We start from the raw sequence: 15,343 nt of genomic DNA on the forward strand, positions 1-15,343 counted from the left end.
GAGTGCCTCTCATCTTTCTCCCGAGGAGCAGCTGGTGGATCTGAACAGCTGACCTTTTAGTGAGTAGCTCAATGCCTCGCCTACTATACCACCAGGGCTGTATACAGATGGGTATCAGCACCGACATAAGATGTGTACACACACACACACACGGAGAATACATGCTCCATTCACAGAGGCATGCCGTCAAAAACTCTACAGGCCAAAAACAAACCTCGGAGTGCAGGAAGGTCGAGAGAAAGAGGAACGGAAACAGGGAACTGGGAGGAAGCAGGAAGAGCTTTGTTACATTGAGGGGCTGAAGCTAAGGTAACAAAACAAAGTATAAACTGCTGACAAGGAAATCCATTTGTTCTGTAAGCTTTCACCCAAACCACAATAAAATGTCCACCACCCCACCGAAAAAACATGTCTAAAGATGGTTAGTCCCTTTATCACAGGCCGTGTGTGTGTGTGTGTGTGTGTGTGTGTGTGTGTGTGTGTGTGTGTGTGAGAGAGAGAGAGAGAGAGAGAGAGAGAATGAACTACAATAACAATCCAACTGTGGTTTGAGCGCTTTTATATTTCTAAAAATATAAAGAGATTTTTGAAAAATAGAAACTTAAATTCAAAGCTGAATAAAAACCAGCTTGTGTCCCTAAGGCAAACAACATATATGTGTTTGCAAATTATTGTCATAATTCGTCCCTAAGGCAAACAACAGGCAGTGTGTGCACGTGGACGTGAGCGACGACTCATCCACACAGGTGTGCTCCCCAGTAGGCACGCACACCCATCCGTGTGCGAGCTGGCTGGTCTGGGATCTCGGTGTCACAGCACAGCCCTCTGTCCCCCGTGAGGCCGCTCCCCCACTTGCTACAACAGACAGGGAGAAGCTACCTCATCTCCTCGTCCTCACTCGGAATGGTCCTCTTTCCCTTCTCTCCTTACTGTCTGTTCACTGGGTTCAAAAGAGGAGGAAGAAGCCTTCGTACGTCACTGAAACCATGTTTCTAATGACACGGAAAAAAACACGCACATCCCACGGGGAAAGACAGTACACACACACACACACACACACACCATCACACGCTCACTCGTCAGTAGACACTGCACTGTGCTCCTGTCATATTCCTCCCGGCTCTATGTGGCACTTCCGTTGGCATCCTGTCTCATCCAGAAGGAAGCTGCAGCGCTAAAAAGTGAGGTCACTCAACCAAAAACGCGCCACACCCACACTCACCCTGCCCTTCCTCTGAAGCCAGTCTAGGGTCCCTCAGAGAGATCTTTGGGGAGAATTCCGGGCTGCCAAGGAGCCTGCCTTTAGCTCCCTCTGCGGCACGAGGTTAGAAAGAGGGGTGCACAGGTGTCCAGGGCATGAGTCCAGTGCCCGGCAAACTGTGCCACCTGCAGCACATTAACTGTCTCTGAACCCAAAATAAAAAACAAGGTTTTTATGTCTAGTTGCCACCAAGTCAAGTCCCACGGTGGGGACCACGCATGTGCCAGCATAGAGCTGGGACCCACGGGCTTTCTGTGGCTGGGCTTTCAGAAGGAGAACACCGCGCTGTCTCACCCAGGCACCCCGGGATGGGCTCAAACCACCCCTCTCAATTAGTAGCCAAGTGTTTCCCCATGTGACCACAGGGACCTCCCTCCCAACCCCAAACTGATGGCCCGGGGAACGTAAATATAAACAAGGCTTTTTCTTTGGATCCCAAAGGTCTGTGGCCCCCCCGAAGAGGTTGAAGGTCCCTCCCCAGGCTAGCCCTGAGGTCGGGCTGGCCGGACCCCTACCCACCCATCTTCATGAGCATCCAGTTGCTGTCCATCTGCTTGGCGGCCTGGAGGAAGTAGCGCCCGTCGGTCCACATGGCCGCATGCTCCTCTGTGATGATGGCTGTACCTGGGGCAGGGAGCAAGAACAGAGGGCTCTTGGCAGCCACCCAGGAGCAGCGAGGGGTGCCTGGCCACCCACCACCAGTGCGACTTGTGGGTCAGATGGGTCCTGGCCCTCAGGGAAAGGACTTGGCGAGTCACACTCTGAAGGAAGCAGTCTTGAGACCTGTACTGCAGGGCCACTTGTCCCTATACAGAAAGGACCCGATGTCCAGAGAACATGTCAAGGCTGGAAGAGCAGAGGACTGTGTGTCTGGTGATCCCCACAGTGGAGCAAACTTTGTCACTCAGCTGCAGGCTCACTAGAGTGGCCAACTGAACCCCATGAATGCCCAGCAGGGAGTCTGCGCCCCCCACCACTACCTGTCCTCCCTCCCCACAGGCCTGGCCTTACAGCAGAGGCATCAAGCATGACCACTCATGAGGCACCAACTAGCACAAGCCCTGCCCAAAGGAAGCCAGGTGCTACTTGTGGGCGAAGAGGTACCTGGCCAAGCGTAGCGAGTCAGGGGGAAGTGGCTAAACATTGTTCTTTAAATCTAAAGGGGAAACAGTGAAACCAAAAGGCAAGCACACGGAGAATTACTATTCACGACTAACTTAGACAGCTAAGGCCAGGGGTTCTAGGGTGCTGTTAATGTCCCATTTCTGATCTGGAGTGCAAATTATAGAAGCATCTTCCATTTCATGGACAGGCTCTTCTGTATGGATGTTATGGTCAGTAAAACATAAAAAAAAAGTTCACTAACACTGGTTTAAAATGTCAACGCAAAGGCAGGGAGGGGAGAGGGGAGGAAAGGGGTCACCAAGCGGGGACCTCAGAGAGTCGGGCATGCTCAAAGCTCACAGCGCCACCCCTCTTCCGCAGAGGCTCAACTGGGAATGCCGGCTTCACGTTTCCTTTTGGTTCTGGGTCACAGGCCCAAACATGCCCTGTTTCTTTGGAAAGGAGAGCAAAGGTTCAATCCGAACCGAGGGAGAAATTGGTGACTCACCTGCAGAGCCATCGAATCCAGAGACGAAGGCGCGCCGGCAGTCGCATGGGGCAATGTACTCGCTCTGGAAGATAAAGGTGAAACTGAGATGGTGCTCAGGTCTGGGTCAGGCCAGCGGGGTCTGCTGGTCCGGGAACCAACAGTCTAGCTGAATAGACAAGTGGGACTCTTTTTGAATTAGTGTACGGTACTGGACCCGACTTAATGAGGGGCCAACAGAGCTGTTTCCCTTAGCTACTCCCTCCTCAAAGCCAAGTTAAGAGAAATAGGTAAGAACTCTTCTTTCCTCGCAGAGATTTTACTCCGATCACGCTCTTCCTTGCCCCTGACATTTAGGCTTCTGTTGGTCTCTGGAAAGCGGGGCTGGCTGGCTGTTAGCAGTGCCGATGACGCTCCAAACGGCGTCGCTCCAGACATCCACGTGGAACCCCCATCTCTGCCAGCAGACCCCATCCTGACCTGTCAGGGACCAAGCGGAAGCACTTCCTCCAACTCAGGAGGCTCTGAAAAATAAACCCAACACCCAAAGCCATGCCAGGTCCTGCTAGCCCGTAAGCCCCTGCCTGAGAGACGATCTGAGACTGAAGAGAGATTCCCATGTGAGGGAAGCAGGTAGGAGGCTGCGGTGGGCACCTTCCAGTGAAAGCCAGGGAGACAGAGAGTTTAAGCAACTTGCCCAAAATAGGGCTTGTAACCCGAGCTGTGGGCCCCAGGGTCTCCACTCGGAAGCCCTATACCGAGTTGCCCCCATACAACACATCAGCCCTTATCCTCATGTCGGCTTCCCAGGATAAGGCCGGGAGTCCATGAGAAAACAAATGTTCACAAAGAATCGCAGCAACTTGCCCAACCCATCCCAGGCCAATAGCAGGGCTGAGGAGCCCCTTGGTGGTACAAGTAATTGCTCAACTACTAGCCGCAAAGTTGGCAGTTGGCACCCACCTGGAGGTGCCTCAGAAGACAGGCCTGGCAACCTGCTCCCTACCGTGAGAACCCCAGGGAGTTCGACCCTGAAAGCGACTAATAATTGGATCCACAGCAGGGTCACTGCTCCTTCCAGCTGAGCACTTAGTACTGCCACTAGGGAGAAGAGAGGTCATGGGGAAAGGAACGGGAGGAGTGTTGGGGAAACCATGGCTGGTGCCCAAGTTTGGCCCCAGGCTTCCTCTGTATCCAGAAGGAGGCTAGCGAACTCTCTCGCCTTTCCTGGATCACCATCTTGTTCCGGGACCCTAACTGACGGCCAACACCCCGTCCTGTAATCCAGCTGCACGGAGGGCTGGTGTCGGAGCTTTGGTAACAACGGGAGGACTACCATGGCACACTTTTCTAAGCCAGAAGCCATGTGAGTGCGCCAAACAGCCTGAGGGAAACCACTATCGCACAAATGACACGAGCCACCACGAAAGGCAGGCCTCCATCAATGACTCCACTCACCTAGATGTGCTCTCCTAGCCTAAGAAGATTTCCAATAAAGCAATCCTCCCAAGGTTAACTGGAAACTTCCAAAGGTCCTTCAGTTCTAATAGGATGGGGATAGGCTAAGTGATCCTCCCTCTGAGGAGAGGCCCAGGACCAACTGGGCTGGAGGACGAACAAGGAATCCTTTCCGGCTACAAATGCAAACCCCACTTCCAGCGGCGTATTCTCCTCCCAAATCACCTTCCAAAACAGACCCCAAATTTCTATTCGCTCCTAAATGGGGGGCTCTCGCCTACCTGTCTTCTTCACTACCTCCCTTCATGTCAACCTCATGTGTCCCACAGGTGTGTGAACCTCACTGCTTCCCCTCCGCGTGGGGACTCCCGGGCAAGACGATGTCAATGTGCAAAGACAAACCAAGCCTGGGGCCTCCAGACTGGCAAGCCTGAGTTGACACGCAACTGCCACACACTTAAGGAGAGTCCCTGGTGGCGTGGAGGGTTAAGCACAGGGTTGCTAATGGCGAGGTCAGTCGGTGCCGGGAGCCCACCCGTTGCTCCATGGGAAAAGGATGAGTCAATCTGCTTCCATAAAAACTGACAGCCTCAGAAACCTGGGGGGCGGGAGGGGCCGGTTCTACTCTGTCCTAGAGGGCTCCAAATGCATCGCAAGCAGCTTGAAGGCTTTGGAGATTTGGGGTCATGTCTTTAAACAGAAAAAAAGAGGAAGAGGAATGAGAGTGCAGGGGATGGAGGGACACAGGGTTCCCTGGGTCTCGGGAAGGTCCCAGGGGGTCCACTGCTTACTGTTGTTTTGGGGATAAGAACTGCCCCTCGCGATTGCAGCCTCCGCCCTCACCCTCCCACCAGACAGAGCCTGGGCCAGATGAGGGGCAGGAAGACGGGCTCTGGGGTCGAATCTGCCTTCTAAGCCTTGCTGCAAACACTAGTAGTCCTGTCAGCCTCGCAGACTCCATTTCGCTTCCCGAAAATGGGTCACTTCGGGTGGCTAAAAGCTGAGGGGGGAACGGGCACCAGCATTGTGGATAAACTGCAAGATAAACCTGCTCCTTTACTGTGAACCCAGTCATCGGTGGGTACGAGCCCTTTTTTTTTTTTTAAGCAAGAGGTGGGGACTTTTAGTGAGAACAAGTGAGCTCCGGTTTTGAAAACTCACTCACTAGACCCCACGAGAGCTGTGCAGGCGATGGAAGCAAGAGCACAGTTTCCTTCCTCCTGAACAGGCAGCGAGAAGGGGCTGGGAGTAGGAAGCCAACAGACAGGGCTCTTGTGCACGACAGGGCACACGCAGGAGGGCCATTCCCGGCCGAAAGAGGCTCGGGGCTTCCCTACCTGTGCCTCTAGAGGGAGGGGTGAAGTCAAGCCTCTCAGCAGGGCTGCTCTTGGCCAGGCTGGACTCGCCCTTCAGGGACACAGAACCCCAGGAATGTCCCCTCCTCTCTAGACAAGCATGAAAGGCGGGGCAGGGACCCCCAGGACAGACCTAGAGACGCCTCATCAGCAAAGGCAGAAGGAAGGTTCCTCCAGAGGGGCAGGCTTCCCAGAAGGTAACATGTTTGGTTTGGGATGGAGACAAGGTCTGAGGCAGAAACATCCAGACATGACCTAAGTGTTCAGCATACCCAAGAGCCGGCGCTGACCGAGGCTGGTCGCAGCCTCCCAGCCAAACCAACAGGTTAAGCAAAGGCCAGACGACGGCGATGGGATCCAGGCCTCCCACTCTTCCCCTCGCCATAAAGCTGGCAAAGCCAGGAGCCTCTCCCTGGAGACTCGCAAACGTCTGAAAGGAAGCCAAAGTCACGGCCCTGGAGAAAGGGGCAAAGAGCAGCACAGCCGCCAGGGCTGTCCGCTGTTTCTCCAAACTCATCCGGTTCTCTAGGAGCACCAGTCCAAGCCCCATCATCCCTACACCTGGACTGCCGCCCTCGCAAATGTCTACATATTCGGTGGAGCATCCTTCCTAGAGTCCTCCAATAGCTTCCCATCACATGTAAAATTAAAACAAAGCCCTTACCCAGTCCCATGTGGGACGGACCACATGATCAAGTTCAGCTGTCCCCCTGCAGCTCTCTCCTCCTCCATCACGCCCCTGCCACACTGGCCCTTCAGCTCTCTGCAAGTCCCATGCTTCCCTGCTCCAAGTCTTTGCACATGTTCCTCCTTAGGCTTTGAGACGTTTCATGTTAGGTGTTGACTTGGCCAGGCTGTGATTCTCAGTGGTTCCGCAGACCCTGGACTGGGTGCTCTTCCATAATGAATGCCATGCCCTTCCACAGTGGGAGCAGTCAGTTGAAAGGGGAGCTTCCGTGGGAATGTGGACTGCCTCTAGAGTGTAAATGGATGTTCTGAAAAGCACTCTCTCTTCCCTGTGTACTGCCAGTCGCCTGACTTTCAGTTCCTAGGAGAGAAGCTGACAAAAGGCTCCAGCCTGCCACCAGGACCTCAACCTACTATCTGATCTACAGCTCTGAGACTGGCAGGAACTGTTTACTTGAAATAAATCAACTTCTCTTTCTATATGTATATGTATGTGTGTATGTATGTATAGGCACACACATAACTGTAGGTCCAAAAGGATTACTACCTTTATGAAAGAAAAAGATCCAAGCGTGAGGCAATCATTGCTCAAGAGACCGGGAAAGCTTCAGGGAGGGGAAGTATTTGTGCAGAGCAGCACCTGGGCTGTGTCATAGCAGAAGAGAAGAGGTTTAGGAGCACGCATTTTACTGACCCACTTGAGATGTGGTTTGTTCCCTATGAAGTGGAGATGGCAATAGTACCTGCCCTCAAGAGATAATGGAAATAAAATGCTTCTCACGGGAATAAATGTGTGTGGTCTGAGCCACGAAGTTTGTGGTGCTTTTTTACGACAGCAACAGGAAACTAAGAAAAAAACCAGAAGGGACAACTGGGGTTTCAAATTCAGATGCCCCAGGGTATAGACGACAGGTTAACGAAATGAGTAAAGCAGAGCAAAACCCCAAACCAAACCCACTGCCATCAGTCACCCCAGAGGACACAGGAGAACTGGTCCACGGGGTTCCCAGGGCTGCTGATCTTTATGGAAGCAGACTGCCTCATCTCTCTCCTACAGAGCAGCTGGTGGACTGGAACCGCCAACCTTTCACTAAGGCAGCCTAATGCTTAATCCACTACGCCATCCATGTATTTTATTACCCACGTATGTCCAAGAACCAGGCCACTGAGACTGTCAGACAGGTTACTAGCACTACTCGAAGAGCAGATAAAATCACCCAGGGCTAAAAATCGTTAAAGAGCGTGCTTTAGAAATATCAAACAAAACAGGAAGCTAACTCCAGGAGGAGTGGGAGTGGAATCCAAATCGTTTAGGAAAATCTGATTCATGTCTTCCAGGAGGAAGGACCATAAACAGGCAAAAACTCAAATTGGCAGTGTCACCCCAGGCCGACCGCGACCCCTTCACTAAGCGGAGGACAAGAGAAGACGGGCCTAAGAGATGGGGGGCAGGAACTGGGACTTCTAAAAAGCAGTGCTATGGAACTATCGAATTGTATGATGTGAATTATATGCCAATAAAACTGCTTTAAGAAAAGAACAAGGTGCCAAGCCGTTGGCGATTCTGCTCCCCGAGTGAGTCTCCTGGTTTGGGGGCAGTGGTGCCCACCCATCCCAACAGCTGACTAGAGGCACACAAGAGAGGGACTGAACAGTTAGTTACTCGTGTAAAAGTCCCCTGGCCCCAACACGACAACCCTTGCTCTGGGTTTAAAAAGACAAAGAGGACAAAGAGACGCCAACCCTGGAGCCGGGCCTTGAGTCACTGTGCTCTCAGCTGTGTCCTCTCTCCAAAAGGGAGCAGTGTGTGGGTGTGTGGGTTTGTATTTTGAAAAGTACACAAAGGACAGAATTCAAGATTCTCCTTTAATTCCCCAACACCCGCCCCTTCCCCACCCCGAAGAGACGCATTCCAACAACCTTGAACCGGCCCTGAAAATGAAACAATTCGGAATAAGAGCCTGGGAGAACAGCGGCCTCTCTGTTGCTGAGGAGGCTGCTATGGCGGGTCACACGGAAAGCCACCCTGCCTCTTTATTCTGACAGTCCCAGCAAGGACCCGGAGTCCTGCTTAAAAGCGTCGCCTCCGCCAGGCCTCTCCTCTCCACACAGGAACTGAAAACTAGGCACGAGGGACTTGCCATTTTTACTAGCTAATGGCACAGCTTCCAAGCTTCCCAGTTCTTTAGGCCATTCTGCCTCCGTGTCCTCACCTCTGATCCGTTACCAAGCCCAGTACCAAAGTTCGGGCGCCCTTTGACCTGGCTCTGCTGGAGCCCTGCAATGGCTCCCTAACGGGTTTCCTAGTCTGAGTATCTCCTAAACACTGTTCATTCTAAGCCTGAAACTTCTCCTGTTCAAAGATCCTCCGTGGCTCCCTACCCTGCCACCAAAAGCAAGCCTTCTAATCCTCGTGGTCAAGGCCTCCCAGGAGCAGGTACCTGGTCCAGTGCTGCCTCTTCTCCAGGGCCATCACTAATGATGCTTTCCTACCATCATACATTTCTCCAAGCATCCAGATTCACATTCCAATTCAAATGCCTTTCCCTCCGTGAGTTCCCCTTGATCCTGCTAGCTTTCAAGCATCCCCTCGCCTATGAATTCAGTCCATGCTTGATCTAGATGTGTCTCGGTAGGTTTGCACTCACCAACCTTGAAGTTAGCAGCCCTACGGCACTACCGGGATTCCTTCAGGTGAGTCAACAGCTAACCAAAAAACCAAACACACTGCCATCGTCAAGCCAACTCACGGCAACCCGATAGGACAGGGTAGACCTCCCTCTGAGAATTTCCAAAACTGTACCTGCTGACAGGAGTGGCAAGTCATGTGGCTAAAGACCACCTGAAATGGTGATACAGCTTGGTTTGCAGATGGCCATGGATCACAGTGAAAGCCCACAATCCATGTGTCGAATCCTCACTTGGATCAAGCCTCCCCTAGATTCCTTCTGCCCATTTAGCCTTGCCCCCGGCAGAGTGCACTGGAGTCCAGTCTGCCTGGGGGTGTCCTTAACAGAAATCACCCTACTGGGATCAAACCATCATGAGTCTTGCCCTGACTGCCCTCGTCTGAGAGCTCTGGACCAATCCTGTAAGCTCTTCTCACATAATGCACGTATCCTCATCACGGTCATGTTCCTGCTTCTATCAGTTTGTGATGGTTTCCTTACACACACACACACACACCCCAATCCGAACCCTGCATGTCCTTTTCAAAGCTCTGTACCCCAGTAAACCCTTGGACACCATTAGCTAATCGTCTCCCTCACCAGACAATGAGTGTCTTTGTCTTTATCTTATCTTTGTCCTCAAGACCTAATAAATGTTCTCCTTAAATTATATATGAGATTTTGGACCCTCCTACTACCCTAACAGGAACCCTGGAGGTGTAGTGACTACAAGTGGGGCTGCTAATACAAGGTCGGCAATTCAAAACCACCAGTCATTCCACAAAAGAAAAATGGGACTTTCTATTCCATAAAGAATCAGTCTAGGAAACTCACAACAGTTCTATAGGGTCTCTGTGAGTCAGAACTGGCTCGATAGTATCAAGAAAGAGGGACTTTGTACTCTAATATAAAATGTGACTAATGTAACTCATCAAACTGGTTTTTTTTAATTTTTAACTAACTTACATATAAATTTTAAAATTTATATGCAAAATGTAGTTATTGGAAATTTTAATGTGGCTGAAACAACTTGGGTGTGTGAGTCCACTTTTTCCAACTATAAATTTTATGAAATCTAATTAGAATAAAATGTTTCAAATGAAATTTTCTCATCTAAATTTAGATATTCTGTAAGTTTAAAATACACACCAGATTTTTTGAAGACGGTATAAAAAAAGAATGTAAAATAGCACATTAATATTTTTATATTGATAAGGAAACTGTAGCCTTCAATCCCAGCAAAGGACCAAGAGTCCTGTTTAATAGTCGCCCTAGCTAAGGGCTAAAACAAGGAACATGGGACCTCTCATTTTCAAAAGCAGTATTTATTGTGGACATACAGGGGTAATAAAATACATTGTTAAATAAATAAAATGAATTTCATTTGTTTCTTTTTTTAATGTGCCTACGAGAACATGCTAAATTACATATGTGGCTTGCCTTGTATTCCCGACAGGCAGTGCAAACAAGCCTGACCTGTGACAACGACCCCTCCCATTCTGTGCGATCAATCCTGGGGGTGGCTTCGCCTCTATTCCATCTGCTCAACGGAGCACTTTCTCTCACTCACCTCTCTCGTGGAAACAACAATCTCAGTCAATACAAATGAGGCAGATGTGGCGCCAGACAGGCATGAAGCATTTCACATCTATGAACTAATTGCTGTGTATCATTGGGTCAATTCCAACTCATCAGTAGCCCAGTGACAGAGCAGAGCTGCCCTGGGGGTTTCTAGGCTGCAATCTTCACAGAGGCAGATTTCCAGGTCCCTCTCACTGGAGGAGGGGAACCACCCACCTGTTGGATAGCAGCCAGGTACCACACCCGGGGCACCAGTGGCGCACTGTCAAAAATCCTCTTTCTGCATACAGGAAAACGAAGATGTCATTATAGGATCCTCCTAGCATCAACCCTTATGTGATGTTATAAAGTCTGGCCTCTCTGCTTGCAGCTACAGTCTCGTTTTGGAGGCAGTTCTCTGCTGTGCTAATGGACAGGACTGAGGTGGGCTTAAAGCTCCACCTTAGTAGGGGGTGGGGACCAAGTCCCGACCCCCTTGGTTTCCTTGATCTGTTGGGAGAGAAACTCACACCTCTGACCGAGCCATCTCTCTGTGTGTAAGAACTGTCTCCGAAGCATACACAGACAAGGTCCAGGGCCATCCCAGCGGAAGGAGAGCCACCGGTGGTGCACATCTGAGGTCTCCCAAGACCAGAGGCACCAGAGGCTACAGTACAGAAACTATAGGACAGGGCCATGGAGCCGAGGGAAGCCCAGCACAGAGGCCAAGACGGACGCTTATGGGACAGCAGAGAGCGGCAGTGCCAAGGCTATGGGCAGAGGCCAAAGGACCATGCAGCTAAAGACTGAAGACTGGAGAGATGCTTGACTAGTGGCTGAGAAAAGGTGCTGCTGTAGACCAGGGCTTCCCAAAGCATGTGATGAAAGCCCGTGTAGGTGCTGGAAAGATCCAGGTGTAAGAGCATACACCTACACATCATCCTGGACTGAGGCTACACTACACACTCTCCTCACACTTTTCCTAAAAGGGAGGCAGCAGGCCAAGTAGATTTGGGAACCTATGCTGTGAACCAGCAACTGTAGCCTTACTGTGTACTGATCCAGACTTGTGGTAACTTACCGACTTCCCTAATAAACCCCCTGAAGTGAGGGCAGTATTGTCTGTGAGTACTGGGTGACCATTGCAATGGATTATCGACCCCAGCAGAAAAGCAGCGTGTTGCAGGAGAAACAGCTGGTGCCAGGACAGGTAAGGAAGGATGGCGGGTGGAGGCACGTCTCACCACTGCCCCGGGGCCAATACCAACCCAAACTTCAAACTCACTGCCATAGAGTCAGTGCTGATGCTTACCAACCCTGCTGTGGGTTTCTGGGATTGAAAATGCTGACAAGAATAGAGAGCCCAGGCTTTTTCTCAAGTTGCTGCTGGTGGTTTCAAACTGCCGACCATGTGGGTCATAGCCCAAGATGTAACCACTATATCTCCAGGGCTCCTCACCTTGTGGCAACAGGGAAGTCACCAAAAGAATCAGATACGTTCTCCCGCCCTTGCTGTTATACTCAAAAATAATGCCCAGAGAGTTCAGCTGACACTTGGAGAGCTGAGGTGATCTGGCCGCAGTCAGGCAGCTAGCAAGTGGCCAGCCTGGTGTCTGCTGCAGGCAGGCGTCCTAGAGGCCCTGCCCGCCAGCCTGCCGGCTCTCAGCTTTTGCCTCGGCACTTGGCCCTGAGCAAGCACTTGGGAAACGTCCACCAGAGAGTAGACAGTTCCCCATACCTGCAAGGTAGACAGCGAGGTTACAGCATTAGGAAGGACAGCAATTACAAAGAGCAAGAAAGAAAAGGAGGGGACATTAAGGGGGACGAATAAAAAGACAACAGAGTAGAAAAATTAGCATTCGTGACGCCAAATCAGGGCGTGAGCAACAGGAGGAACAGCTAATATTGTGCAAAGCTGACCCGCTGAGTTTTCATTGTTACAGGAAGACATCTTTTCTGCCATTAAAGCCTCCCTGGTGGTGTAACGGTTACGCGTTGGGCTACAATGCGCAAGTTCGGCAGTTCGAAAGCCACCAAGCTTTCTACGCCCATAAAGAATTCTGGTCTCAGAAACTCACAAGGGCAGTTCTGCCCTGTCCTCTAGGGTCACTGTGAGTCAGTATGCACTCGATAGCAGTGAGTTTGGGTTGGAGTTTTTTCCCTTATCTAAAGGGAGATCATCCAATTCTGAGAGTCTAAGATCCCTAGCGGGCAGTGGAGGGAGTGGGGACTGGTCATCGGTTACGGTCTGACCGGCAGCACTACCCTCCCAGCGTTTCACAAGGCATTACGTGGAGCTATGCGCTCCACCTAACAGAAAGCCAGAGACTTGTAAACTGAGCAAATGGGATCCTGGACCAAAACACAGCTTTATGATCGCCAAAAAAAAGTTGGCTCAGGAGCAGCCCCCAAGACCTGAGAATATCAAGATGACCTTGGCTTGGCTACAAGAACATCCCCTACTAATAAACATACAGATTGTATCCTAAAACCAGACAAAAAACAACAACATACAAACACCACAAATTGCCAACACACCCTCACCCAGAAACACACACAGGTCAAAGATCATTCTGTCCAATGAGGCCAGCCCTGGAGGCCAAGGTTCACAAATACAGTGGAGTCACTAGAAGGCTCAGCCAGAGTTCCATGGCAGCCTCAGTGTGGGAGGCCCTCAGAGACACAGAACACCACTGGTGAATCCAGCAGAGCCCCACGGCATGACACCTAGCACCCACACGGCTCCGAGGAGTGACAGGTTGGGGGAAGCCCACAAGAGCGACCCAGGGAAGACAAGAAGAAAGAACTCCCGAGGAAATGGGCAGGAGCTGAGCTTCTTCAACAGTGGGGTCCCCAGGTCTGCTCCTTGTTACCGTTTCTACCATGACTTGGGTGCAAGCTGTGTTCCCCAATCTACTTACTCAATTAGCCATTGCTCAAGATAAAACCTCAGTTGGTTTATCTATTCTAGAAAACACTGGAGGAGAACAGAGGTGAAAGGACGCGATCAGTTAGGAAACCCAACCTTAAACCTCCCCCATTGGCCTGTCAGTTTGCTGTACTGTGGTGGCTTGTACGCTGCTGTGTTATTAGTATTTCATATACCAGCAGGATCACCCCAAGTGAACAAGTTTCAGCAGCGCTAACTGACCAGGAAAAAGGAAAGGCTGTGCACTTCAGAGGAATCAGCGGCTACAAACCTTCTGGAGAGCATTGAAACCTGTGAGTTCCTGAAGGCCTAATGCACAGAAGCATGGTCAAGAGATGGTGTCAGAAGATGAGCCCCTGAGGTCAGAAGGTGATCAACATATGACTAAGGAAGAACTGCCTTCCTGAAGCAGAGTCGACCATAAAGACAGTGCATGGGAGTACGGATGCCTATGGGCGGGAGCCTTCAGATATGGAATGACACAGTCTTTCTCGCTGAAGGGGAAGAGAACTAGCAGCACTCGATGATAATCCGGGATCGTGGCCTTCAGTGTGGATTACAACTCAATGTAAAGAAGACCAAAATGCTCACAACTGGACCAATAGGTAATGCCATGACTGATGGAGAAAAGGCTGAAGTTGTCAAGGATTTTGTCTTGCGAGGGTCCACAATCAATGCTCATGGAAGCAGCAGTCAAGAGGTCAAACGGTGCAAAGCAATGAGAGGATCCGCCGCATACGATGTCTTTAAATCATTAAAAAGCAAGGAGGTAACTTTGAGGAATAAGCGTGCCACCCAAACCATGGTATTTTCAATGGTCTTCAATGCATGTAACAGCTGGACACTGGGTAAGGAGGACTGAAGAAGAATCGATGTATGAATTACGGTGCTGCCAAAGAATACTTAAAGTGCCATGGACTGCCAAAAGAACAAGCCCATCTGTTTTGGAAGAAGTACAGTCAGAATGCTCCTGAGAAGCAGGAATGGTGAGACTTCTCATCTATTTTGGAAATGCTGTCAGGAGAGGTCAGTCCCTGGAGGACATCATGCTTGGTGAAGTAGAGGGGCAGTGAAAAAGAGGAAGGTCCTCAATGAGACAGACTGACCCAGTGGCTGTGACAATGAACTCAGACAGAGGCACAATTGTGAGGATGGTGGAGGACTGGGCAGCATTTCGTTCTGTCGGACACAGGGTTGCAGTGAATTGGAAGTGATTGGACGGGACCTAACAGCCACCACCTCATCAATCTAGCCTCTCTCCTTCCTGGCTCTCTACTGCATCCAACATTGACCTCCCCACCTCCAAGACTTCCTCACATGCCACTCCTCTCCCTGCCAGCTCCAGCGGCTCTCTCGGAGGTCCAGCTAAGATGACCCACCGGCCGTTCTCTGCCGACACCATGTGTTCTCATCCCTCCTCGTCCTCTAACACTACAGACAAGATCTTCCCAGGAGCCTCTCTTCACACACAGATCTGCCCTTCCTCTCCTTTTAGAGAAGTCCATTCTAATCTAACAAGAAAGGAAAAGGGCGAGGTGACGGGGCAGACGAAGGTATCCTATAAAATCCCAGAGTCCCCACAGCAGGAATTCTGTAGAATAGAGTTGGATACTTTTTACCCCCTCCCTAGAAGTCAGTGCACATTTAGCTCCTTTTTTTTTTTTTTTTTGGTAGAACATCCTAGAAGACACAAAGGAATGTTAAACACCATGTTTGGGGCATGCTGTTCTAGACAGCAAAGTATCCTAAGCTTCATGTTGTTGCTTCGAATCATCTAATCCTTGTGGTTATTCATCTCAGCATGTAATTTGCTTGGAGGCCAGGAGATCCCAT

At 50.7% G+C, this 15,343-nt stretch overlaps 1 protein-coding gene across 4 annotated transcripts in view; it reads right to left on the reverse strand.

Annotated features, from left to right (window-relative positions):
• The window catches only part of XPNPEP1 (X-prolyl aminopeptidase 1), a 53,798-nt gene that overhangs the window by 23,846 nt on the left and 14,609 nt on the right, over nt 1-15,343 (reverse strand). For all 4 annotated transcript variants that reach the window (XM_075533553.1, XM_075533549.1, XM_075533551.1 and 1 more), the window contains 2 exons: nt 2,874-2,937; nt 1,781-1,885 (listed from right to left, as the gene is read on the reverse strand). In XM_075533553.1, the coding sequence (XP_075389668.1) occupies nt 1,781-1,885; nt 2,874-2,937 (169 nt within the window). The remainder of the gene's footprint in view (nt 1-1,780; nt 1,886-2,873; nt 2,938-15,343) is intronic.

This window comes from Tenrec ecaudatus, chromosome 16, assembly GCF_050624435.1.
Source record: "Tenrec ecaudatus isolate mTenEca1 chromosome 16, mTenEca1.hap1, whole genome shotgun sequence".
Classification (NCBI taxonomy): domain Eukaryota; kingdom Metazoa; phylum Chordata; class Mammalia; order Afrosoricida; family Tenrecidae; genus Tenrec; species Tenrec ecaudatus.